Here is a 27,332-nt window from a genome sequence, read left to right as displayed (position 1 = left end):
AGGTCCCAGTAAGGTGGGGAGTGGGAGGGGAAGGAGGGAATGTGAGAGGAGAAGGTAAGCGTGTCGCTTGATTCAGTCACCATGCTTGCCGTTCCCTTGCATTCTGGACGACACTCACACATCCAGCTGTAAGTATTGCCTGGACCTTGCCTTACCCAGGACGTGTACTCTTTCATTTGGTGCTGGTTGCTGTGGGAACCACCGGCATGTCCCCTCCAGAAGCAGTCCTGACAGAGCTGGTAATTGTGACACTGTTGGCATCGGTAGCGAAATCCCATCATACTCTCACTGTGGCAGTACGAACACTCAACTGGATGGAAGACTGAGGGGCAAGTTAATGAAGAAAAAAACAAGAAAACAAAAGTATGAGCCAGAAGAAGGAAAAATACAGTCCGACAAGAATTGCATTTTTCTGCTGTGCGCCATGATTTCCGATGATCGTCAGTTTTCGCCGAGAGAAGCATTAAGTTTATTCCTAGACTCTCACTACCCTTTTCCAGCATGTGTGTGGAGGTGGGAGAAACAGAAGGGGATGGAGGATAGGGGTTCTTTTAAGGGCAAATCTCTGTAATTCCATTTGCTCTTCTTACTCCCGTCCCTTATACTACGAGACTATAAATTACCCAAACTGGCTCGCTCGCCTTTCCCCCAAATGCTCTCTGTCTCCAGGAGATCAGCACAGCTCACGGAAGCACAATGGATGAACACAGCTGATTGCCCAGTGGGTTGAGAGCAAATATGAGAGAAATGGAAGAGGAGAGGAAGAAGAAAGAAAGGCAAATGGAAGAAGAGTAGAAAAACTGGATGGGAGAATTGAGTTACTTTTTAAAAAATGGAGTAGCTAATGGGCTTATTTAATGAGTGACACTGCTTTTGTTTAACAGATTTTTTTTTTTTTAATTTCCCGAGAGGCAGATGGATAGGGCCCAAAGAGACGAATAAGTTGTCTGAATACAGTTCTAAGTCAGATAGTTCAAGAGACACAACTTCCTTTGGCAGAAAATTTGAATTATAAAGCAGGCAAGGTAAAATATTTGAGATTTGAACCCAAGTAACTGCATGTTATGAGCTAAAGATATCAACAACAATAAGAACAATTCATGCTTTTGGTAAACTTTTTCTCTGGCTAACCAGCCAGGGAAAATATTGCAAATAAAAATAAATAAAGATGAAAAGTAAATTGTAAAAACAAAGACATAACCAGTTTTGAACACACTGTCTTCTGAACCAGCATCATATTCCCTTTTTCTGCCTCCTGGGAAAGGCTGAAGTGAGACTTGAATCTAGGGACAACTGTTCTGGGACAGGGCCTAAGGAACTCATTTCCTGCAACAGGAAATGCTGAGAGAGAAGCCATGAAATGACAAGTTTATAATTGGAAAATGACTAGTTCTTAAACTGCAAAACAGTAATATGAACTCATCCTGCATGATCTGGACCTTGATGGCTCTTTGCTCTAGCAGATGAATAAGAAGCATAAAAAAAAAAATCTGTGATTGGTAGTGCTTACAGAGAAACTAGTAAGTTCATTCTTTAAATCTTCTCCATGAGCAGAACAGGACAGATTTATAACTTTAACTAAGGGAGATAATTAGGGCAGATGCCAGATGTTCTAAATGGGAATTTAAAATAAGCTAACTTTAACCCCAATGTATATTAAAGAGACGTGTAGAAGTTAAGGTTACAGTAAGAGATAGGAGATGAATTATTTTCTATTTAAGGCTAGAGAATTCCCAGAGTTAAATTAAACAGTAAATAAGAACATCTAAAGATCAGACGGAGGCAATGAATTGTTCCATGTTTAAAATTTTTTAAACCTTGCTCTGAACTGTATTTTATATTTAAGTTTGGATATGCCAAGAGTAATTACTTTTAACATAGAAATACTTGCTTTTATAAAAACAAAAGCACATGACAAAAGTTACATTACTCATTTCTTTTACATAACTACAACCACTGAAAGCTTACAATTTGGAGCATATGACTAAAAGATTAGCAAGGTGCAGGCATCCAATTTTTTTCTATCTCCTCCACCTATTCCTGATGGAGTGCCTAGGAAGAAACAGTCAATGCCAGGTGTACCAAGAGTAGAAGTTCATACCTAAAACAAATACTGAAAATGTCACATCCCTTGCTGAGGTTCTCTTTCCATTACAGTAAGTTTTTAAGCCACACCTGACTTGTAACTGAGAGGTAGACTGTGAGATTTAATAAATTTTTAGAATGGACAGTCCTAATTGTGCAGTGCACCTATAAGGCCTTACTGATGAGGGAGACAGGTTAGTTCTATTAAGATTCAGAACTACTAAATAGGCCTCCCTAAAACAATGACCTTGGCTTAATAACTATAGATTTGATAGCCTAATTGCGGTAATGAAAAAAATTGCCTTAGGAGTTTGGGATTAACATGTACATATATGTTATTTATATGTATATTAACATATACACATTCCCATATTTAAAATAGATAACCATCAAGGACCTACTGTATACCACAGGGAATTATACTCAATATTTTGTAATAACCTATAAGGGAAAATAATATATATTTTATTATTTATATATATATATCTCTCTCACTGTGAATCACTGTGCTGTACACATGAAACTAATGCAACATTTTAAATCAATTATACTTCAATTTAAAAAAAAAGGCTAAAAAAATTGCCTCAGTAGTAACTACTCACCGTTTTCTACATTTGCCAGTCGATGCAGAAGGGGCAGCCAGACCAGGCACTGCGGGGGAGGATCTGACATGAGTGTGTCCAAGAAACCATTTAAGGTGACTTTTTTCTGCATCAAAAAACCCATAAAAATTTAGAATCAAGAATAATCTTAATTTACCTGCTATGTAAATATCATTTGAGATAGAAGAAACAAGACATTCAATTAATCTCTAATAAATAAAGAAACAGAGCTTGAAACTAGTTCTGAATTTAAAACATTAATTGCTTTTTATATTTAAGCCTACATAAGACTGGATTATCTCCACTGAGGCTGAGTCAATATTATCACAAGGAATAAAACAATTCTGAGGGGATCATTTTCATACATGAGGGACAGTATGAAAATGATGAGGAAAGATGGAGAGTAGACATTCTCCATAAAATTTTACCCAATAGTACATCACAGCACACTCGACAATTCCCGTATCAGTCTTCTAAATTTGTAGAACAGCTTCCCTTTCAAAGCTCCTCAACTTCCATAAGGACTAAATATTTTGTGGTTAATGTGAATGGTTCTGCTATACAAGATTAGGAGTGAATCCTGTTCGGAGGGAGCTATCCTTCCCTGTTAGAAAAGAACACTCTAAATTAAAAAAAAATTCTCTTCTCTACTTTCTTTATGAATCTTTTCTTACAATTCAGTCGGATTCTGTGTCATTATCCCGGGCTTTTCTGATGCAGAAAAGAAATGTATTTTATCTATCAGTTTCTTTCAAAATAAGAAGTTATATTAATATATGATATTTTCATAGTATGAATGACAAAAAATTTACATGCAAAAATCACTACTTTACTTAAATTTTTGAATTAGAATATCAAGGTGGATGGGATAGTTTTATATTGTTAGATAAGAAATCAGCCCTGAAGAGCTACAGTTCCTTTTCAAGGCTTAAACCTTACACTTGTCCTTGTAATTCACAAAACAACTGTCTTGGTACCCTTCTATTAATGTTTTCTTATTGGCAGATATTTACAGTTTTAGCTTTACCTCATAATACTAAATAAGCTTTTTATAGGGCTGTTATTAGCATTATAATTAAAAGATAAATTATGTAAAGTATAAGTAATGAGACAGTATTTTTTCAAAAGCTCCTACAATTCATATGTCTAAAATAATACTGTGTTTCAAAGATAAATTATAATTAAAAGATATTAGCATTATAATTAAAAGATAAATTATGTAAAGTATAAGTAATGAGACAGTATTTTTTCAAAAGCTCCTACAATTCATATGTCTAAAATAATACTGTGTTTCAAAGATAAATTATAATTAAAAGATATTAGCATTATAATTAAAAGATAAATTATGTAAAGTATAAGTAATGAGACAGTATTTTTTCAAAAGCTCCTACAATTCATATGTCTAAAATAATACTGTGTTTCAAACCAATCACTTGGGGCGGCTTTGCAATGAAGCAATTAAAACAAGTTTGGAATTTCATCATTCGAACTGCTGCTATAGCCAGTTTATGAAGCACAAAAATAAACTGGTCTTATTATTTTTATTAGTGTTGCCTCTTTTTGTACTTCACATGATTTTATCTATTTTGACCATTCATCATCCTGGCTAAAAATCACTACTGGAAGTCAAGAAATGCTACTATGATTTCCATGTACATAAATTTCTCATCATTGAGGGTATATAAAAGATTATATAATGGGCAGTCTCTAGGATATTTCAAAAGGAATTTTGAGCAATGGCAACATCTTATATACTTTTTTTGAATATATAAATTCTATTAGATTAAAAAAGTCCTATTATTCTGGCTGACTTTTAATGAGAAATATTCTGAGGCATTAGTATATTTCCTGAGGATTCTACAATGCACTACCTAAAATCAACAGATGTACAAACAAACAAGTAAATCCAGGGGCAGAGAGATCAGTTTGGGGTTTAATGCAATAGGCCAGGCAATCGAGGATGATGAGGAGAGAGATCTGAGAAAATTCTAGAAGGTGAAATCAGTAGGACTTGGTGATTGATGAGAAGTTCTGGGTGAAGAAGTTGTATAGAAGGAGGCTTAGGTGAATGGATCCATTCTGAGGTCACCAACTCGAAAGGGAAAGGGAACTCCAAAGAGGAGTATGCTTTAGCTGGGGACAGAGGCCAGGTATCTAAGCCAGCCTGGGGGTGAGGGCGTGGGGAAGGTCAGAAAGGCTTCCTGGGTGAGACCCCATCCTGCCCCCACCACCCCCCAGCGGCAGTAGAGTTTGATACTTAAAGTATCAAGCCATCCCTTCTCTTATTGAGTGTATGGACACATTTATAATTCTATATAAATCCATGCCCTACAGGGATGCCCGAGGCACCACCTTTGACCTCTTAGATCACCAAGTAAACAGACAGATGAGGTTTCCTAGCTGGAGGTAAATGCAGCTTTTCGGTGGCTGCTAAGCACTGATTTCTTATTTAAGGGATCCTTTTAGAGGACATACTTGGTTAGATCGGATTTTTAAAAATTGTAAACAAATCTTCAGTTTATGGATTTCTAAATCTCCACTATGCTGTGCTGAAGAATAGTTCTAGACATGTAGATTTTCCACATGACTGGAGAGATATAAACACGGAGAGTCCCCCAAACTAAGCAGCTTCCCTTGGCTGACTTGTACCACCCCCAGTTAAAACATGTTGCTCTGAGCCCCAATGTACTGGAAGATTTAGGGCCTCCCAGATGGCACGGGGCATATGCTGTGATTCCTTTCTTGTCTCCTTTGCTAAATTGGTGAAGCTCGGTGCTGGGTCAGACTCATGTTTCATGTGAGGCTGAGTAACAATTCAACCCTTTCGATAGTGTGGTGGTAATAATGTTTCCGAGGGTATAGCGTTGCTGTAGGGGTTAAATTAGACAATGCAAATAAAGAACTTAGCACGATGCCTGGTTCATGGTCAGGAAACACCACCTATTATTATTATCCAAATGTGGTGAGTTCAGTTACTGACTCAGAGGTCATTTGTCAGAAGCTGGAAGATACACTACAAGTTACCATGAAGAAGTAGTGACTTGCAGTGACACACAGGAGAGCAGCCACTGAGAGATACTTCCTTAAACAAGTTTTCTCCTACCTGTTGAGAGAAACAGGATCTAGCTGACTGTTCTGTGTAACCAAATGAAGGCCCTTCAAACACTGCTGTGGGTAGTTTGAGAACTTCCCGCAGGAACTGATCGTATCGTCCATAAACCATCACCCCACTGGAGTCAGAAATCATTGAGAAAATATCTGATGGATGGAAAAGGAAAGATCTTTATTCATCACGTAAAGATTCCCCACTGTTTTAGTTCAATATATCTACTGCAAATAACAAAAAACGTGGCAGAAACTAAATATTTAATTTATTATGAAAGAATAATATGAAAGCTAGTTTTTATGCTGAGATATTCCTGGCATGGTGTTTTCTCTGGTGTCTTTCTGTAGATGATTCTGGCATACAGCATTAACTAGTAATTTGGATAAAATTAGCATATTTTGATAAGACAGAGAACATCACATTTTTAGTTTGAGGTCAATTATCAACTCATATATAACTTGACAGGAGGAGTTTTTGTACATGTGAGAAATATGCTGACCTCTTTTGAAATACACAATGAAAATATTACGACAATGTTAGGGTGTGTGTGTATCTAGCAAGCGAGCTATTTACCCGTCTATATTGTCACTAAAACGTTTGGGTTTTGGTTTAAGATATTGAAAAATGAAAGACATAATGGGGATAAGGATGCAATGAAAACACTTGATTAACTTCCCACAGAAGCAGAAAACTTCCTATAAATCACAGTGTTCTGGGTGGAAGGCAACTGATTTATGGGAAAGGGTCTTTTGCCTCATGCAGTCGAGAGGAAGCCTGGCCTTGCCAACGATCAGTGAGGTAAAGTCAGGGTTCCAGATTATTCTCAGCAGAGCCACTGGCTTCACTGAACCTCTTTTCTTCAGTTTCTGCCACTGTGGGCACTTAATGAATATTACTGGCATAATTTCCCAAGGTACTCTATAATTCCTCTGTGGAGATCACTACTGGAAGGAAAGGGTTGGCTATTATACGGTTTGTCACCATGCTAGATTGTAACTAGGCCAGCACAGCTGCTGGGATAAACAGTTGTAAAGTCAATATGCTACCTCTGCTCATTTTGGACTTAATTTTTCAAGGTCAAAATGTAATCTGGGGGCATTGTTTTACACCGCAGCCAGATGTTAAGCATATTATAGGCTTTTATTGGATTATGTTTTGAGGGTGCGAATTGGCTCTCATTTTCTTTAAATAGTCCACTTACAAAGGGTTTCTATTGTGTTTAAAATAGTTAATCAATTATGAAGCTACAGCGATTCTACATGAGCAACAAAAATTAATGTTGTTCTTATTTGCTTTCACAATATTGTTTACTTAGAGAATTTCATCTCTCATGTTTCATTATAACTAGTCAAAAAAAGAAGTTGCCAACAGCAAAAAAAAAAAACCCCAAAAACCAAAAACAAAGCTCTTATATAATTCCACATATAGAAACTCAAGAATTCCAATCAAAAGGAGGAAAAAGAAACCTTGAAGAAGTAAGTGTACCTTCTCATTAAAGCTGCCAGGTTGTTTGTTTGGGGGCCGGGTGGTTAACTATAATTTGGCCATCCTGATGAACTTCTAGATTTGGATTTTCTAGGCCAGGGAACATTTTGAAGAGTAGCTTAGGCTTTTCAAATCTCCCACTGAAATAATTTAAACAACATCTCTAACTAGAGTAAAAGCAGAAGGGGTACCAACAGTGACCTTTCACAAACTTGAAGCTAATATTAAATTCATTTGTACTGATAAAGTTCTACTAAGCAATAGCCAAACTAGGGCTAAGTCCCTGGGATTAATCCCAGCCGCTCCACGGCACGTGGGATCTTCCCACACCGGGGCGCGAACCCTCATCCCCTGCATCGGCAGGCGGACTCCCAACCACTACGCCACCAGGGAAGCCCACCACTCAGGTTTTTAAAAAGAAGTGAGGGGACTCTGAGGAAGCTCTCAACATGGTGTGTGTTTGTACCTTAATCTTGGGCCCTCTGTTTTTTTAATATATATATACACATATATATTATATATATATATATATATATATATATACACACACACACTCATATATATACACACATATATATGTAATATGCTTATAACATGAAATATATGTGTATCTATATAATATAGAGGGCTGTTTCAAGGATTAAGCTAGTTACTAGATGAAAAGCACACAGATGCGTACTTGGCACCTAGTATATGGTACAGAAATGTTATCTGTTTTTATTATTAATTTTATATCACACGTTTCTGCCATTTACCTTGTATGTTTAGACTGTGCCTTTCCAATAGGACTGTTCTATAAGGTTCTAAATCAGAGTCTAAATTACCTTTGTGTTTCCTGCAGCACCTTACAATGATCCTTCAGAAGAACTTACATTCATTGATTTATTAAACTAAAATTAACTTGGCACCTAATAAACACGAAATTGTGCCAAGCAATGGTTATACAGAAAAATCAGGACATAGTTCTTGCCCTCTGGGAGGTCCCAGTCTATTGGGGATGACAGAGATGTGGTTGGATCCTGGATGACACGACGTCATGTACGGTGACAAGGTGGTGTGAGTACAGGAGCGGTAGGGTGTACAGGGTGCAGCAGGAGCTCAGAGAGAGGGTTCCTAGAGCGAGGAGTGAGTCAGGGAAGATTTCCTTACAAAGGGGACTTCTAGGCCAAGTATAAAGAACAATCAGTAATGAAGGAGGTACTGAAGAATTAAAGGCAGGCCAGCAACTTAGAAATATTACCCTGGAGGTAAGCTTGGAGGCCGAACAACCTGTTCAGTAACAGAAACTCAAGAAATACAAGGTGTTTGCCATAAACAAGCCCTCCCCAGAAGCTTTAGAAGAGCACCTGACTTTCCAGGCTTATTGCACTGGATTCAGAATTCCTTAAGATCCTTAACAGCCTATAATCAGACCAAAACCAGTTTGACAGAAACAGAATATATTATATTAGGTCCGTTTATGTATAGGTAGCTATGTCCCACACCTGCAGGGTGCGCCCTCACGCTCTCTGCTGCCTGGGGTACCTGATGAACACCCTGCACGTTGGTTCCTGGTGGACCTGAGTACTGGAAATGGGGATGCAACATGGGGGTTGTTGTCCCTTTTAAAGCATTTAAAGCAGCTTTTAAAACTCAGCTTTAAAATTTCTGCTGTTTTCTACTTTTTTGCTTTTTAAAATTTCTAAATTATTTTCAGCCAACTATTCTTGCCCTGTGTTCTCCAACGTGAAGGGGCTAGTTGGAATGAACTAAATCTCTTTCATTCCTACGCACAAAAATAGAAAAACTGCCAAACAAGCGTAGTTGGCATATTGGCGTAAAGTGAGTTAGAATTTAAAGAAGGAAAATCCCAAGGCATTCCATATCCTTTCATTTTATTTTTCTTATTATAAAGGCAATGCTTATTATAAAATCATTACTCCACCTGTTTTATGATTAAATGCAAGCCAGCAAAAGAAGATGAAAGAAAACCCACAATTCCACTTACCAAGAGTCAACCACGGTAAATGGGAGTGTTTCCTCAATTTCTCTTTCTGATTTTTCATTGTTGATGTATAGGAATGCCAGAGATTTCTGTGCATTAAGTTTGTATCCCGCAACCTTACCAAATTCACTGATTAGTTCTAGTAGATTTCTGGTGGCATCTTTAGGATTTTCTATGTATAGTATCATGTCATCTGCAAACAGTGACAGTTTTACTTCTTTTCAAATTTGTATTCCTTTTATTTCTTTTTCTTCTAATTGCTGCGGCTAGGACTTTCAAAACTATGTTGACTAAGGGTTGTGAGAGTGGACATTCTTGTCTTGTTCCTGATCTTAGTGGAAATGCTTTCAGTTTTTCACCATTGAGCATGATGGAGGGGTAAGCTGGGACGAAGTGAGAGAGTGGCATGGACATATATACACTACCGAATGTAAAATAGATGGCTAGTGGGAAGCAGCCGCATAGCACACGGAGATCAGCTCGGTGCTTTGCGACGACCTAGAGGGGTGGGATAGGGAGGGTGGGAAGGAGGCTCAAGAGGGAGGGGATATGGGGACATACGTATGCATATGGCTGATTCACTTTGTTGTACAACAGAAACTAACACAGCATTGTGAAGCAATTATACTCCAATAAAGGTCTATTAAAAAAAAAGTCAAAAAAAAAAAAAAAGAGTCAACCATGGCTGTCTGTGGGTGGATTTGCCCATATTTGTTCATTCAGCCAATGAACATTGTTCATTCTGTTTGAACAATTCAATTTGTTCATTCAATCACTGAAATATTGGTGACTAAGGATATTCATTTCTGATTAACATTTTGGAGAGGTTCTTCCAACCAAACTGCTTTTAGCTAAATTGTTCTGGGCCAAATTGCTTTCAACTGACTTACCTGGAAATCACTAAAACTACCTTTCTGGGATTAACTATATAGTGACTCCTCATTCAGAGAACTGGGGCACGTTCAGGTCTGCTGCTCTGCCAGAAGGTACCATGAAATGTCGTGATCACACAGTCTGTTTCTCTACAGAATTTGCGACTCTCTGAAGCTTATTTCTGCACACTGGAGAACAGTTTCTTTCCAATGGGGCGCGTGCATTTGTGACTTCTTTCACTGAGCCGCAGAGGATTGACTTTGGCCACTGGAAAGCATGCATGCTTTGCTCACTGATCGTGGGTATTTGGTGAATGATGGGATGGGGTGAGAAAACAGCACTGGAGCAGTTACACTGTTTGCTTTGAAATTCCAGACTTGTGGGAGAACTTTGAGGGATTTGACAAGTGGTAAAGATCTGCTCGAACACTTAGTTAAATCTTGAATTTTGTAACTGTGCTGATGTTATTTGTTGCTTACCTGACAACCATCCCCTTCAGCTTTATTGGCCCCAAATTTCATCCTGGGCTATGGGAAAGCAGTGGCCCTTCTCAGCCCAGGAGGTTAGAACGACTGGAAGACTCCCTGAGCATCAGGGACATTCCTTTCCTGTCAGCAGTGGTTGATGTAGTAATTGGTCTGTGATGCCACCCTGGCCATGAGATGTAAGGGCTGGGGGCCTCTGGAGTGGGTGTGACTCCTGAAATTGCTGTACCCCCTTTTACCTTCAGGAAAAGGATAAAATCTGACACAGAGGAGAGCTGAGTGGAAAGATGGAAAGCACCTGGGTCCTTGATGGCACAGCACGAACCTGGTTAGTGGAAACGCTCTGAGGAGTTCTGAAGTGCAGAAAACTGGTTTTCTCAGTTTTCCTCAAACTTATTTTATTAAGAGACCCTTTTCTCCAAGTACCTAACATTGAATTGGAAATGTTTCTTAAGACTTTGAAAAAAAACCTTTACCTACTGTCCTCAGCATAAGTGGCCAATGGTGACATGGGGTCCGTAGGCAAGGCCCTCAGGAGTTTCTTCTTCTGCCCTGGTTCATTTTGCTAAACTTTCTCTTCCCAGCCTAACCCTGAAGGAAATGCTTTAGGGATTACTCTAAGTTATTTTTTTTAAAAGGACATTGTTTCTGCCACCTTCTAATTTAGCTGTTATCCTCAATCAAGTACTGAGGTAGATGTCTTTAAAGTTTTACATCTTTCAGGCTAACTGAAGAGAGACTAAACTGGACCTTGTAGGGTCTGCTTGGGCTTCTATGAAACTTGACTGCACTTGGCTGGTCCATGAAAGGAGGTTCCTGGGAGTGAGGGAAGATGTGTGGTTATGTGGGGTTCCCCTTATCTACTGCTCCAATGACATAACTCTTCTTGGAACATGTCTGGGGAAATTCCAAAGGAATAAAGGTCCCCCCCACCCCGACCCCGGTATCCTTCTTTATTCTTCCTCTATTGGTGCATCAAGAAGCAAGATTACATTCAGCAGCGGACAGGCAGCAGGTGATAAAAGAGCCTAAAGGCTGTGAGTCATGGAGGCCTGCAGCCAACAGGGACCCTACAGGTACCTAACAAAATCCCCAAGTTTAGGATGGAGAAGGAAGTTGAGGACTAAAGAAGTGAAGTGATTTCCACAGAATAATCAGCAAATTAGTCACACAGCTGGGCCTGCAACCTGGGACTCCCAATTCCCATGACAGTGCTCTTCGTCATACGGCATTATAACTCAGACTCATAATATTTAGGGGAAGGGAGAGGGTTACATGGCAATTTCTCTTCAAAACAGCCACCTATACATGATTTTAAACTAGTTAGAAATGAAAATGCTTGCCCGCTATATACCCACTCTAGGCCTAATGAATCAGAAATTCTGGAAATGAGACCCAGAAATCCATTTTTTTTAAAAAGCCCTCCAGGTGACTCCATATACACTAAAATTTGAAGACCACTGGTGTACGGGGAAAAAGTCAGGGTTCAATTCCTGGTACCATCTGTGATTAACTCTCTATGTCTCAGCTTCTTTACCTAAAACGTGTGAACAAATCAGGAAACTCTCACTGTTTTGTTGGTTAAAAATCTACCACATTTAGTGACAAAATGTACACAAAAGGCCCATAATCACTCAACACTCTAGCTATCATGTCTTCATTGGCATCAGTTAATTCTCAGTTTATAGTTTCTGTACATAATTCCTATGCCTACACTCTGGCAATGTCTACTTTGGAAACTTTGGAGTGCCCAGTGATTTGAACAGCATTGGCGGAGAAGAATGAGGAATTGTGCCGGGAACTTTGGCTTGAGATGACCGAGAAACGGAAGGTTGCCCAACATGGTCTTCATCTCCCTATGGTGATGGACTTATGCCTGTGAGGCAGTTCTACAGTAAATGAATGTGAAAGAATGTATATCTTACTTTAGTATCATGAACAGTCTAACTGGTGATCCTCAACAGGTTATAAAAAATAATAATCCATATGTAGAAGGAAAACATTCATTTCATTGACATTAATCTAATATGAAAACATTTCTACGACAAAATCCAAGGATCAACGAAGATTATATTTCAAACAACTCTCATAGAATGAGGAAAGTCACAAATGGTCAGGGGGACCTGGCAGGAATGGGGTAGAGGAAAACGTGGTATACGGGAGGGGTAAGCAAACAGAGATGCAGAGAATAACTTACATCTTAATTTGTCCATGATCTTCCCTCCACACAATGTGGCTAAAGCCATTTTGACAGCAAATACTGAAATTTTACCATGGCCTTCCCTGTTTAATGATGATAGAAAAAAAGAGATGTCATGTGAAGAACGTCCAATAACACAGTCTGACATTTTCTGTTCTGTAGAAACCATAGGACACCAGAGCTGCATGCATTATGTGAACATATCCATTTTAAAAAAGGTTATGAATACATTTCAACACGTTTCTGAAAAACTCCTCTATTCGATGTTTCCTTTTTTCAAGAGATTGCAGAATCTTTAAGTTATTCTTTGTCTATGCCCCTTGCTCAAAGCATACACTGGTAGCCATAGAAATATGTGCTATTTACCTGAAGATGAAAATTATAGAACATTCTTTTCACTTTGGGTTTCATAAAATAATTTTATGTATGATGATGCCACAGTTTCTATAATTTATTTAAACAAGGCTTCAGAAAAATCTTAAGTTGTGTGTGTCAGGTAATTCCTGAATTTTAAAAGGGTTAGGGTTAATATGGAGACGTTTTCATCACACTTTTTTTTCAACAATCATTTCCTACCCACAAGCCAACTGTCCTTAAAAGTGATACATTTACTTTTCAAAGGGAGTTGGTATTTTAAAGGGGCAAAAGTAAGAGCTCTTTTGAATAGTTCTCCTACCTAAATGACATGAGAGCAGCCAAATCTTTGTTGATTCAAGAGGTATAACTAACTTGTCCTTCACAAAATGTGATATAAAGGGCATTCTATAAGAAGTAGAATATTTCTGCTAAATGATTTTTCCAGCTGGAATAAACTGTTTATTATATCCTTGGAACCAGACAGTGTATCATATTAGTAATTCATTTCTTTGGTGGTTGCTATTCTTAAGAATGATCAAAAGAGTTATTTAAAATAATAATGTAGCTGAAAGGTAAGTAGAGTCTGTATTGACAAGGGTTTAGTATATAGAATAAGGAATTTATATGAATAAATTCAGATATGTGACATATTAGAAGAATAAGACATCATAAATCATTGTGTCTTTGTTCCTTACTAGACTCCAGAGAGGAATCATTTGTTATTCATTTTTGTTGCTGTCATTCTTAGCATAGTACCTAGAAGGCAGCTAGGCAGAATGCAAAACCGACCCAGTCTTATATGCTAGTGACTATCCTGTTTATATTTCTAAGCCTAAGCACCAGACTTACATAATTACATATTAGAAATCTTCACTTGGATATCCTGCATCAAACCAAGTATATTCAAAGTAGAACTCATTATCTTCCAAAGCCCTCTCGTAATACTCTGACCAACTAAACTACTAACCTGCTCTTCCTCCTACAGTCCCTCTTCGGGTTGTCAGGATCACCATGTACCTAGTTACCCAGAAATGAATTTTTGGCAAGAGGTCACCCTTGATTTTTTGCTCTTTCTTAATTCACTACCAACCAAATAAATGTTTGAGGTACTCATACCCACTTCACTGTATATTAAACCCACTTCCTTCTTTCCCTTCCGACTGCCATGGCTTCTATCAGCTCTTGCTTTAACACTGTAATAACTTCTTTTTTTAAAAAAAATAAATGTATTTATTTTATTTTTGTCTGCGTTGGGCCTTCGTTGCTGTGCGGGAGCTTTCTCTAGTTGCGGCGAGCGGGGGCTACTCTTCCTTGCGGTGTGCGGGCTTCTCATTGCGGTGGCTTCTCTTGTTGCAGAGCACGGGCTCCAGGTGTGCAGGCTTCAGTAGTTGCGACATGTGGGCTCAGTAGTTGTGGCTCGCAGGCTCCAGAGTGCAGGCTCAGCAGCTGTGGCACACGGGCTCAGGTGCTCCAAGGCATGTGGGATCCTCCCGGACCAGGGCTCGAACCTGTGTCCCCTGCATTGGCAGGCAGACGCTTAACCAACGCGCCACCAGGGAAGCCCTGTAATAACTTCTTAAATGATCTCTCTGCTTGCACAGTCATATCACAGATCTGACCATGTTACAGTCAGAGCCCTGTATTCGCGGTTCTGCATCTGCGGATTTAAGCAACCGTGGGTGGATAAAGGGGTTGTCTGTAGGAGACTTGAGCATCCCCGGGTTTTGGTATCAGTAGGCGGTCCTGGAACCAAACCCCTGCAGATACCGAGGGATGATGGTACTTCATTATTTATAACCCTGTTGCCTCCGTTTGCCCGCGGGATATAGTTCTAACCTTATCTGTTTTCTCCAGGCTCATCTGCTACCATTTCTGTTGCACTCCACACCACAGTGCCCTGGCAATGCCCTTCCCCCTGTGCTCTGCTCAGGACTCTCCCACCCATTCATGGAGTCTCAGCTCAATATCATCATTCACTCTGCTCCGAAAACAGTTCTTCCCCTGATGTGGAAGCAATCACTCTTCCCTTTATTTTTACCTATCATTTGGCATCTGTCACTCACCTATCACTGAATGACCTTGATTTGTTTATTTACGTGTCTGCATGTATGTCGACTCCACACTGTGAGATCCTTGGGGGGCAGAAATTATGTCCTCTCAATTAATTGAATTCCCAGTGCCTCACACTTTGTCTCACATAGCGTTAGTGAACAATAAATTCCTTATATTAATTAATGACTATTAATCATTATAAGAGGTGCCCTAGAATTTTGATTAAGTGGTTCACTAATTTGGGGGCAGGTAGCTGTAATAAAAATGCAATGATTTTGTAAAAACCACTTCATTCAAAATTATTCCATATCCCCTGCATTCCCAATTGCACAGGTAACTGGAAGTATCAACAACTTTATTTTAGGAAGTAATCAGCTTCTCTTCCTAAGCTGAAACGTGGTTCAAGTAATAACAGGAGCGTCTACAAAGCGTGGAAGAATAGGAGTAATATAGTGATAAAGTAATCTTCAAAATGCAGAGAGATTGAAGAGTATTATATGTGAGACCTCGAGAGCAAATGCAAGTTTCTTTCAATGAGTCAGAGAGAACAATTTATTTTTATTTTTATTTTTTATGCAGTTCACATTTTCAACATTTACTTTAGAGTAGTTCAAGATCTGTAAAACCCAGTGCTTTGAAATGGTCTGGGGTTAATTTCAGGATTAATTTCCATATTTTTTTCCACAACTTTATTGGAGTATAATTGCTTTACAATGTTGTGTTAATTTCTGCTGTACAACAAAGTGAATCAGCTATATGTATACATAGATCCCCATATCCCCTCCCTCTTGAGCCTCCCCCCCCACCCTTCCTATCCCACCCCTCTAGGTGGTCACAAAGCATTTAGTTGATCTCCCTGTTCTATGCAGCAGCTTCCCACTACCCATCCATTTTACATTTGGTAGTGTATATATGTCAATGTTATTCAGAGAGGACAATTTAACTCAAGAAAGAGGACAGACCACAGATGATGTTGGGACAGAGAGCTCTCCAGAGGATGAAATGATGATAGCTCACGGGTGAATTCTTAAACCTTAGCTTTTAATGCAGAAGGTCCTAGGGAGATTACTAGTCCTGTATTGTTGCTGGAAATGCAAGATTACTGCTATTAAACCCAAGAGTGGTTGTATCAGAGCTATTTTGCCAAATCGACATAATAACTCTAGATAAATCACCCAGTGGAGGGCAGCTCAATGAGAGTTTGCGGGAACTGAAGGGTGAAATTAGGTCACTGGAATTTACTGGTATGTAAGCTACTATGTCAGATTGCAAATGTGACCCCTGTCACAAAGAAGGATTCAGGGGTATGCAGGAATGTACACCGTGGGAAGCACGCCAGTACCAGCTGAGTTCAGACCTTGCTCAGCCCTGGCACTGGATAAACCTTTAAGGAGTTGAATGAGTGAGTGGAGATGGTGGACTTGGCTATGGAGAATGGAGACACCAAAGAGTTAAATACAAAGGGATCTTTTAAAAGAACATTTTCAGTAGATATAACAGGATGAAGAAAAGGGGTGGAAAGAGAAAGATTTTCTAAAGGTCTTTGACAAGGTTCCACACCAAAGACCATTACTTAAACAAAGTCACCTTGGGATCAGGGTCCCTATTTTGTTGTGAAAAAAGAATTGGCATTGACACCGGAAGCAAAAGTTAGGGAGAAGGTGGTACATCCCGAATGGAGAACGTAAGAGCTATTCTCATTAGGAATCTTCCTTAGTCGGGGCAGTTTGACTCATGAACAGTCAGTGAAATCTCCTAAGTATCTAAGAAGTGAAAAGTCAAGCTCTTGAGGATGGATAACAGGAAGCTCCTAGGAGTCTTGGGCAAACAAGCAGGAAAGTGGCATATTGTTCCCAAGTGAGTTCTGTACATGCAATGCCTCTAGGAGTAAAGTGGTTAAATGGCTCAAATGGAATGTTGGCACAATTCAGGAAGTAGACCCACCAGAGTGTGCTGAGGACGAAAAACCTAGATTGTCCCTAATGCTGCAGGGCAAATGGTGCTCCAAGAGGAGCAGTAGAAAAAGTCTACACGCTTGTCTTGCTTTTACGAAAAGCTACGGCCACAGCACACCTTCAATTTCATGTGTAGTTCAGATTGCCAATGAGTAACTGCTTTACGCTGGGCTTTTTCCATGACTATACAAAGAGACAAACTGACTTCTTTTAACTAAGATACTACTTTTAGGAAAAAGTTGTCTGGGAAGGAAAATCTACTTTTGACAAGAAGGAAAAAGAACAAATAGATACTAATAGGTCTGGGATGGTACATAGATACAATGGAATATTACTCAGCCACAAAAAAGAATGAAATAATGCCATTTTCAGCAATGTGGATGGACCTAGAGATCATCATACTAAGTGAAGTAAGTCAGAAGGAGAAAGGCAAATACCATATGACATCACTTTTATGTGGAACCTAAAAAAATGATACAAAGGAACTTATTTACAAAGCGGAAACAGACCCACAGACATAGAAAACAAACTTAGGGTTACCAAAGGGGAAGGAGGTGGGGGAGGGGTACATTAGGAGTTTGGGATTAGCAGATACAAACTACTATATATAAAATAGATAAACAACAAGGACCTACTGTATAGCACAGGGAACTATATTCAGTATCTTGTAATAAAACATATGGAAAAATTATGAAAAAGAAATATATATATAAAACTGAATCAATTTGCTGTACACCAGAAACTAACACAACATTGTAAATCAACTATACTTCAATAAAAAAAATAAATTAAAAAAAAAAGAAAGCGGCAACAGAGCCAAATGTGTTTGAGAGTACTGTCTGCAGTGTACAGTGTATACTGGATATAGCATACAGTGTAGCCATTAGAATCATCAACTTTTAGGGCAAGAGTGAGCCTTAGAATCAGTGATCAATGACATGACCACATAAGCTTTTATTTGCGAGTGAAAGTTGCTAGTGTAAAAGGTACAGTAAAAGCTTTAAAAATAAGTTTACTACCAGCCTATCATTTTTATTAAAAGAATAATTTTACTTTTAAAGTAAAACAAAATTTTACTTATTTTAATGTTTTCTCTTTCAATGTAGAGAGAACAAAAGGCATATACATATTTTACTCACTTCCCCCTCACTATTTGTTTTTTTGCATCGTGAAATCGATTTTTTTTTTAAGCCAATTATCCTGAAGCTTTTGCCTTGGCAAATTTTACTTTCCTGTTCTAGCTCGACATCAAAATTACCCAATTAAATTGTTATCTTGGTATTTAATTAACACCTAAAAGGATATTTAAGAGAACCAGCAAATTATCAAAGGTAGAAACTAAAATTGCTTCACTAATCAATGTTTCTTTAAATTGTTTATTTCCCTTTATACCTTGTTTACTCATTCTGAAAAATTTCAAATTTTCCTACAGGATATCTGATTGAAAATGGGAAAAGGAAAGCACTTACCCTTTGGTTAAATATATATATATATGGAGATTGGTAAGGTGTCTGTCTTAAAAACATGCATTACTTCAAAGTTTGACTCATCATCACAGAAAATGAGTAACTGCTTTACGCTGGGCTTTTCCCATGACTATACAAAGAGACAAACTGACTTCTTTTAACTAAGATACTACTTTTAGGAAAAAGTTGTCTGGGAAGGAAAATCTACTTTTGACAAGAAGGAAAAAGAACAAATAGATACTAATAGGTCTGGGATGGTAGGCTGAAGTTGGAACTGTACAAATTTAATAAACAAGAAACCTCAATTAAATAGTCAGGAGGCCAGCAGGGGGCGCTCTCCTGCCCTGCGATGATAACAGAGCCCAACCGGAAAAAGAAAGACTCCTTTCCTGGGAAGGACTCAGCCAATGAAAAGCCATGGACTCCTTGTTTACTACAGCCCTCCCAACTTCCTTTCCCCCTCTATAAAAGTGCTCTCCTTGCCTTGCCCTGTGGGGACTCTCCAGGATTGCAGACCCTGAATAGCAATTCCTTGTTGATCCCGAATAAACCCTTTATTCTCCCCTTTCTGGAGAAATAACTGGTAGTCTATTTGCTTTAGGTCAACAGAAACAGAATATAAAATTTCTCCAAGTTCCCAAGAGAGTTCCCTGTTTGAAATTACAGAACCCTAGGACAAATATCAAGTCCCTGAAAGTGAGATTGAATCCTGACCGATTCTTTTTTGAACAGGCTCAAGGAATTATTTCTCTATTTAAGAATACTAAAACCAGGAGTTCTTCTCTTACCAACATATTTTACCGAAGCATTTGGAAAGCATTTATGATAAGCAAAGGCCCAGCACTCACACTTGGGTTTCTCACACACTTTGGTGGCTTAATTCACTGGGAGAACTGCTTCCTCCTCTGTCTTCCACAACATGCCTCTGTCATAAAACGTTTCTCCTCTGGGAATTATTTTGTTCATACAGAACACACATTTATTTTTTATTTTTTTTAAACATCTTTATTGGGGTATAATTGCTTTACAATGGTGTGTTAGTTTCTGCTTTATAACAAAGTGAATCAGCTATACATATACATATGTTCCCATATGTCTTCCCTCTTGCGTCTCCCTCCCTCCCACTCTCCCCATCCCACCCCTCCAGGCTGTCCCAAAGCCCCGAGCTAATATCCCTGTGCCTTGCGGCTGCTTCCCCCTAGCTATCTACCTTACTACGCAGAACACACATTTATTAACTCAATAAATATTTATTAGCAATGCCTCAGAAGTGGGGCATATAAAGATGAATAAGACGTGGCTCCTACCCTACAAATTTGCCCATCATCTACTTGGGAGAAGGAGTCAAAACTAGTTAATTTTAATACAACACATTTTAAGGGCAGAGTCCATGTCTTACTCAACTATCATCCCCAGTCTATCGTAGCACCTAGAACATAGCGAGTTCTTAATACATGTTAGTTAAATTAATGAATGCACAAGTTGAAATGTTCTGATTTACCACTTAAGTTTTATACTGAGCAATACTAAGTTTTGAGGAAAACTACAAAGGTTAACTTAATGGCCTTTCATATTAGATGGTGCAGTCATGTGAGATGTTGAATTTAGAAGGGATCACAGACATAATTACTCTTGTTTTGGGGAGACTAAAGTTAACATGTGAACACATAGAAATAAATCCCTTATTTGGCCCTGGCATCGCTTTGGGCTCCCCATAATGTTAGCAAAACATCCAGGAAAATAATTCCTCATAGCACCGGGCCAGGTGAGTTTGCCAGGAGTTTGTCTAGAATGGAGAATGGAAGGGGCCAAATCTGTTGACATGTCTCCCTCTCTCCCATGAAATCCCACCTGCCACTCATCCAAAGTACATCTGACAGGAAGACGAGTGACATTACGGATGTTCAGTTTATCTACAATTATGAAAATTCTTTGGAAAGAGCTTCCATTTTAGCAACATGTAGGGAGCTTGGAACAAGGTATTTCCCACTAGAACAAAATTTTAGTGAGTAGAGAATGTGGACATCTTGGATTTTAGATGTGCTAAGAAAAAAATCACCAAGCCGAGTACATTTTAAAGATGGAGGCACATACATAATAAAACGTCAAGAGAAGAACATTTGGTTTCGTGTGACTCTTCTCTTTTTCCTTCATTCTCACCCATCCATAGAGCCTCACATGTAAACAACACATTTTGTTGGTGTATTTTGCAGTGCATATTCCACTGAACATCAGAATCATTTTTACAACTCAAAAGGCAGAAGGATTTTGGCAGAGTTCCAGGATTATTTCATATCCATGCATCTGAAATAGTGCTGTGGTACCTTTCATCATGTCGGAGGCTCAGCAGTGGGAAAGGATATTCGAATGGCTCAGCAAGGTTCAAGATGCCAAACAGAGGAAAATTCCAGAATTTTGTATTCTCTATGAAAGACTATTATACGATGGATTTGGCGCTCTGGATGGCTGTCATAAAACTGACTGTAAATCTACAGAGTAAAACGTGTTAAGTCCAAATAGCTCTTTCACATACACTCTGTCAAATATGTCTAAAGATCACAAACCTGAAAGGTTAGGAATGTGAGCATAATAATAATATCCTGTAATAAGCAGGGTAAGTCTGGGGGAAAAAAGCACATTAATTCTCATATAAAAAGATGAAACAGAGAGCGTGAATAGAGCTGAATTTAAACTGATGCCTGAAACAAAAGGATTTTCCCCCACTTACCTCACCTAGTAGGAAGCTGTATGACCTGCAAATTATCTAACCTTTTTATGTCTCAGCTTCATCACTTACTCAACCTGAAAAATTATAATAATGTAACGCCAAACCAGTAAGATTATTGGCACACAGTAAATGCTGAGTACATCTTAGCATAATTATAATATTATTAACATCATTAGAGAATTTGCATTAAGAACTGACATAGAGAATGGACTTGAGGACACGGGGAGGGGGAAGGGTAAGCTGGGACGAAGTGAGAGAGTGGCATAGACATATATACACTACCAAATGTAAAATACATAGCTAGTGGGAAGCAGCCGCATAGCACAGGGAGATCAGCTCGGTGGTTTGTGACCTCCTAGAGGGGTGGGATAGGGAGGGTGAGAGGGAGACGCAAGAAGGAGGAGATATGGGGATATATGTATAGCTGATTCACTTTGTTATAAAGCAGAAACTAACTCACCATTGTAAAGCAATTATACTCCAGTAAAGATGTTAAAAAAAAAATCTGACTCTACATTAAAAAAAAGGAAAAAAAGAATTGACCTCCAAAAATAGAAAAACCACTGTTTAATATATATCATTGTCCTACTTCAAGTTTTCGAATATATGTGGAAATAATATTTGCTAAAAGTGAGGTCCTTGTCATATAATCTACTTTATGAGGAACTGTGCCAAGAAGGGAGGCTCCTGAATTGAAATGAGATTAAGTCAACTGACGAAAGTTGATGTTAGTGTTTCCCGGGGAAGCAGGAAGCGGGTAAAGAGAAGCACGTTAAAGTCTGTTGTGAAAATGGGATCCGCCCACATTAGTAACCATGGACATCTAGTGATCTTCTCTGTGGAGGAGAAGTGAAAACAGAGGGTATGAATCTAGATGACAGAGCAAACTTAGACCCGCTAGATTTAGTAAAAGATTGGAGATTAAGGAGGGCTTAATCTTAGAAAAAGAATGAAATTAGTGTGATAAGAGCTAAGTCCACCTTTGATTTTCATTCATTTATTCATTCACTCACTGATTCATTATGAGCTGGATATTGGCTCAGGTGCTGTACATATAAAGAAAAAGACATGGTTGGTCCCACTTGAAAGTAGCTTGTGGGGGTCAGTCAGATAAGCAGAGAGACAGGCATCTCAAGAGACTATCAGAGTCATGTCCAAGGAACAGTGGGACCTGGCAGAGGGTGAGCAGCTTGGCCATGAGAGCTGAAGGGCTTCACAGTATATCAGTGTCTATGACCCCACCTCTCCAAAAGGCCATACATGATCAACTTTGAAGAATTATTTTCTAGGTAACCATTATACCTCAATAAAGGTATATATGTTTGTTTTGTTTTTTTAAGAATTATTTTCATCTTGTACCTTTCCGCCATTTTGTTGTTGTTGTTACTTTCAATTCCCTAAAAAGTAATAACAGTAAAAGTCCTTAGAACACTTCAAAGAGATTTTCACCCCCACTGGGATATGGACAAGAAGTGAGAGGAAAAGGGCTGCCGAGTTAGTGGGTTCTGAAAGAGAGAGCTTCAGGGGAAGGCTCCTGCCACCAAACAGGGAAGGAGGCAAGGCAGGCCAGTTCCTGGGGGACACGGAAGAAATGAGAGAAGAGGAGGAGACTGACTTAAGGCTCTGGTCATTTCCTTGTATTCTTCTTCCCTGTCAGCCCTGCTCCCTTCTTCTGAGACCTCCTTTCCCATGCTTCCCAGGCACACCCCTCCATTTCCCTAGAGACACTTAGAGAAGAAAGCTTCTGGCTGTAGAAAGAGTCTGCTTAGAAGTTGGTTGGTTAATAGCCCACTAGGTGATATCCCTCCCAAGTATCCTTTTTTTTTTTTTTTTTAAAGAAGATGTTGGGGGGAGGGGGTTTTTAATTAATTAATTAATTATTGCTGTGTTGGGTCTTCTGGTGATATCCCTCCCAAGTATCCTTTTTTTTTTTTTTTTTAAAGAAGATGTTGGGGGTAGGAGTTTATTAATTAATTAATTAATTATTGCTGTGTTGGGTCTTCGTTTCTGTGCGAGGGCTTTCTCCAGTTGTGGCAAGCGGGGGCACTCTTCATCGCGGTGCACGGGCCTCTCACTATCGCAGCCTCTCTTGTTGCAGAGCACAGGCTCCAGACGCGCAGGCTCAGTAGTTGTGGCTCACGGGCCTAGTTGCTCCGCGGCATGTGGGACCTTCCCAGACCAGGGCTCGAACTCGTGTCCCCTGCATTAGCAGGCAGATTCTCAACCACTGCGCCACCACAGGGAAGCCCCCAAGTATCCATTTTTAGAAGGAAAGTGATCAAGACAGAAACTTTCTGGACTGAAGGGACTGCCTATTCAGTGACAGGACGGCAAGCATGGCATAGGCCATTGGAGGCAAATGCTAGCTCTTGACAGTCTACGAATCATCCTGTGTATGTAGTGATGTACTGTATCTTGAGGCTGACTTGGCCAAAGAGCAGAGAAACCTCACAACCGGGAAACTGACCAGAGCCTGCGGCAAGCACGCCTGCGTGAGAACTGAGATCCAGGGATTCTGGCGGGGAGAGGAACAGGAGGGTGCTACCCTTGGGGAACTATGGTTGTGGGAAAGTGAGTCTGGTTCTCAGGGATGCATCCAAGTCAAGTGGACCTTGATCCTCATTTCAGGTCACTATTTCTTGGCAGAGTTCAACTGGCTGGGGCTGGTGAACTTTAAGGCACCAGCAAACTAATGGACATATTTCTATGAATGCAAGTTCTTATTCTTCATGGGTTTAAATTACTGTCTTTCCTTTAAATTTTTTTTTTTTTTACATTACCTCTTTAGAGTCCAGGTTGTTAAGGCATCTCTAACTCTTTTATTTTGGATTTTTCCTCTCTTTTTCTTTTAGTATGTCCATTTAAAATACAGCAAATGAGGGGAAAATCTCCTAAATGTTTCAGTGATTTTGTAATAGCAACAGCACATCATTGATCTACCAGTATCAGGCTCATTCATGTCTACCAAAATACAGAAGGCTACCTTAAATACTTGGGTTCTGCAAATTAATGCCATTTGCAGCAACATGGATACAAGTAGAGATTATCATACTAAGTGAAGTAAGTCAGAAGGAGAAAGACAAATACCACATGATATCATTTATATGTGGAATCTAAAATATGACACAAATTAACCTATCTACAAACAGAAACAGACTCATGGACATAGAGAACAGACTTGTGGTTGCCAAGGGGGAGGGGGCTGGGAGGGGGATGGAGTGGGAGGTTGGGATTAGCAGATGTAAGCTATTATATATAGAATGGATAAACAACAAGGTCCTACTGTAAAGCACAGGGAACTGTGTTCAGCATCCTATGATAAACCATAATGGAGAAGAATATGAAAAAGAATGTATATATATGCATAACTGAATCACTGTGCTATACAGCAGAAATTAACACAACACTGTAAATCAACTATACTTCAATAAAAAATAAATATTTGGGTATTATGGGATAGGTAGTAGGAAGTGACATCAGATTTCCATACTGGATCTCAATTGGACAATTAGAAGTTTACTATTATAAGAGATAGAATTGAACAGTCATTTTATTCTTGTTTCTATTCTTATATTCACTTCTAAATTGTATTTGCAGGTACTGGGACTTCCTGACGGCTCACCTCTCACATTGTCTAAAATTTCAAAATCCAACAGACAGAAAAGTTGTTTTTCAGTAGAACTGCCTGATTCGTTTGCTCTGCCAAAGGAGAGCAGGCGGAAGCATCTGCAGACTGGGGTCTCTATGTGGATGTGTCTGTGAATCTCTACAATGAGATTTCTTTGGGTGGATGTGTTTCTAAATCTACCACAATGAGATTACTGAAAGAATACATCAGGGGTCTTCCTATCTGTAAGAAGATTAGGAATCAAACATTTCTTCTGAACATTTTTGTGAACTACTCTTTTTTTTTTTTTAACATCTTTATTGGAGTAAAATTGCTTTACAATGGTGTGTTAGTTTCTGCTTTATAACAAAGTGAATCAGTTATACATATACATATATCCCCATATCTCTTCCTTCTTGCGTCTCCCTCCCTCCCACCCTCCCTATCCCTCCCCTCCAGGTGGTCACAAACCACCGAGCTGATCTCCCTGTGCTATGCAGCTGCTTCCCACTAGCTATCTATTTTACGTTTGGTAGTGTATATATGTCCATGCCACTCTTTCACTTTGTCACAGCTTACCCTTCCCCCTCCCCATATCCTCAAGTCCATTCTCTAGTAGGTCTGTGTCTTTATTCCCGTCTTACCCCTAGGTTCTTCATGACATTTTTTCCCTTAGATTCCATATATATGCGTTAGCATATGGTATTTGTTTTTCTCTTTCTGACTTACTTCACTCTGTATGACAGACTCTAGGTCCATCCACCTCACTACAAATATCTCAATTTCGTTTCTTTTTATGGCTGAGTAATATTCCATTGTATATATGTGCTACATCTTTTTTATTAAAATTTTTGGTAATAGCTCTTTTTTTTTTTTTTTTTTTTTGTGGTACGTGGGCCTCTCACTGCTGTGGCCTCTCTCGTTGTGGAGCACAGGCTCTGAACGCGCAGGCTTCGGACGCGCAGGCTCAGCGGCCATGGTCCATGGGCCCAGCCGCCCTGCGGCATGTGGGATCCTCCTGGACCGGGGCACGAACCCGTGCCCCCTGCATCAGCAGGCGGACTCTCAACCACTGCGCCCCCAGGGAAGCCCCCATGACTCTTTTTGAATTATGGTTTTCTCAGGGTATATGCCCAGTAGTGGGATTGCTGGGTCATATGGTAGTTCTATTTTTAGTTTTTTAAGGAACCTCCATACTGTTCTCCATAGTGGCTGTATCAATTTACATTCCCACCAACAGTGCACCCTTTTGCACAGCAAAGGAAACCATGTACAAGACCAAAAGACAACCCTCAGAATGGGAGAAAATATTTGCAGATGAAGCAACTGACAAAGGATTAATCTCCAAGATTTACAAGCAGCTCATGCAGCTCAATAACAAAAAAACAAACAACCCAGTCAAAAAATGGGCAGAGGAGTTAAACAGACATTTCTCCAAAGAAGATGTAAAGATTGCCAACAAACACATGAAAGAATGCTCAGCATCATTAATCATTAGAGAAATGCAAATCAAATCTACAATGAGGTATCACCTCACACCGCTCAGAATGGCCGTCATCAAAAAATCTACAAACAATAAATGCTGGAGAGGGTGTGGAGAAAAGGGAACTACTCTTTACCTTGGTATAATCCTTAAGCTTAGCATCCAACAATCTTGCAATGATTCAGCTACATTATCATAGCTATTTAGAGAACATTTACAGCTCTGTGTTTTGAAATGCTCTTCCCAATATTTCCAAACAAAAGTGAAAAATCTATTAGGTTAAGCCCCATCTGTTTCACAAAATACCCCAAACTTATCGTTAATTTGGCCCCATTTCTGTATTTACAGAGTTGGTCCAAATTATTATTATTATTATTTTGTTGTTGTTGTTGCGGTAGGCGGGCCTCTCACTGCTGTGGCCTCTCCCGCCGTGGAGCACAGGCTCTGGACGCACAGGCCCAGCGGCCACGGCTCACGGGCCCAGCCGCTCCGCGGCATGTGGGATCTTCCCAGACTGGGGCACGAACCCATGTCCCCTGCATCGGCAGGCGGACTCTCAACCACTGCGCCACCAGGGAAGCCCCCAAATTATTTTTCAGCTTTGATTCCTTATCAAAGCTTTGAATCCTCTAGAAATACCCCAAGATGTAGCAGGAAATTCTATTTACATTTTCCATTGTTATAACAAATAAAGCTCCTGAAGACTTCAGTAACAGGTCTGAAAGCTGCCATGATCTTGTTAAGGGGACACGACAGAAATGCTGTTATAGAAATTCCACGGCTTGGTTCCACTCTGCCACCTGTCACGTGGAACCACATCTTCCTCTTCCAGCCCTGTCGCTTGGCTACCACAGTGATTAGCCC

The 27,332-nt window shown here is 39.5% G+C and overlaps 1 protein-coding gene across 3 annotated transcripts in view; it reads right to left on the bottom strand.

Annotated features, from left to right (window-relative positions):
* DTNA (dystrobrevin alpha) overlaps positions 1-27,332 on the bottom strand; it is a 274,470-nt gene that overhangs the window by 65,329 nt on the left and 181,809 nt on the right. For all 3 annotated transcript variants that reach the window (XM_024764509.1, XM_024764517.1, XM_024764501.1), the window contains exons 6-9: positions 12,818-12,903; positions 5,791-5,945; positions 2,688-2,793; positions 156-322 (exon numbers count right to left, since the gene is read on the bottom strand). In XM_024764509.1, the coding sequence (XP_024620277.1) occupies positions 156-322; positions 2,688-2,793; positions 5,791-5,945; positions 12,818-12,903 (514 nt within the window). The remainder of the gene's footprint in view (positions 1-155; positions 323-2,687; positions 2,794-5,790; positions 5,946-12,817; positions 12,904-27,332) is intronic.

The sequence above is a fragment of the Neophocaena asiaeorientalis genome, unplaced genomic scaffold, assembly GCF_003031525.2.
Source record: "Neophocaena asiaeorientalis asiaeorientalis breed wild unplaced genomic scaffold, Neophocaena_asiaeorientalis_V1.1 scaffold210, whole genome shotgun sequence".
Classification (NCBI taxonomy): domain Eukaryota; kingdom Metazoa; phylum Chordata; class Mammalia; order Artiodactyla; family Phocoenidae; genus Neophocaena; species Neophocaena asiaeorientalis.
The sequence above is the reverse complement of the archived record's forward strand: the minus strand, read 5'-3'. Positions and strand labels throughout refer to the sequence as shown.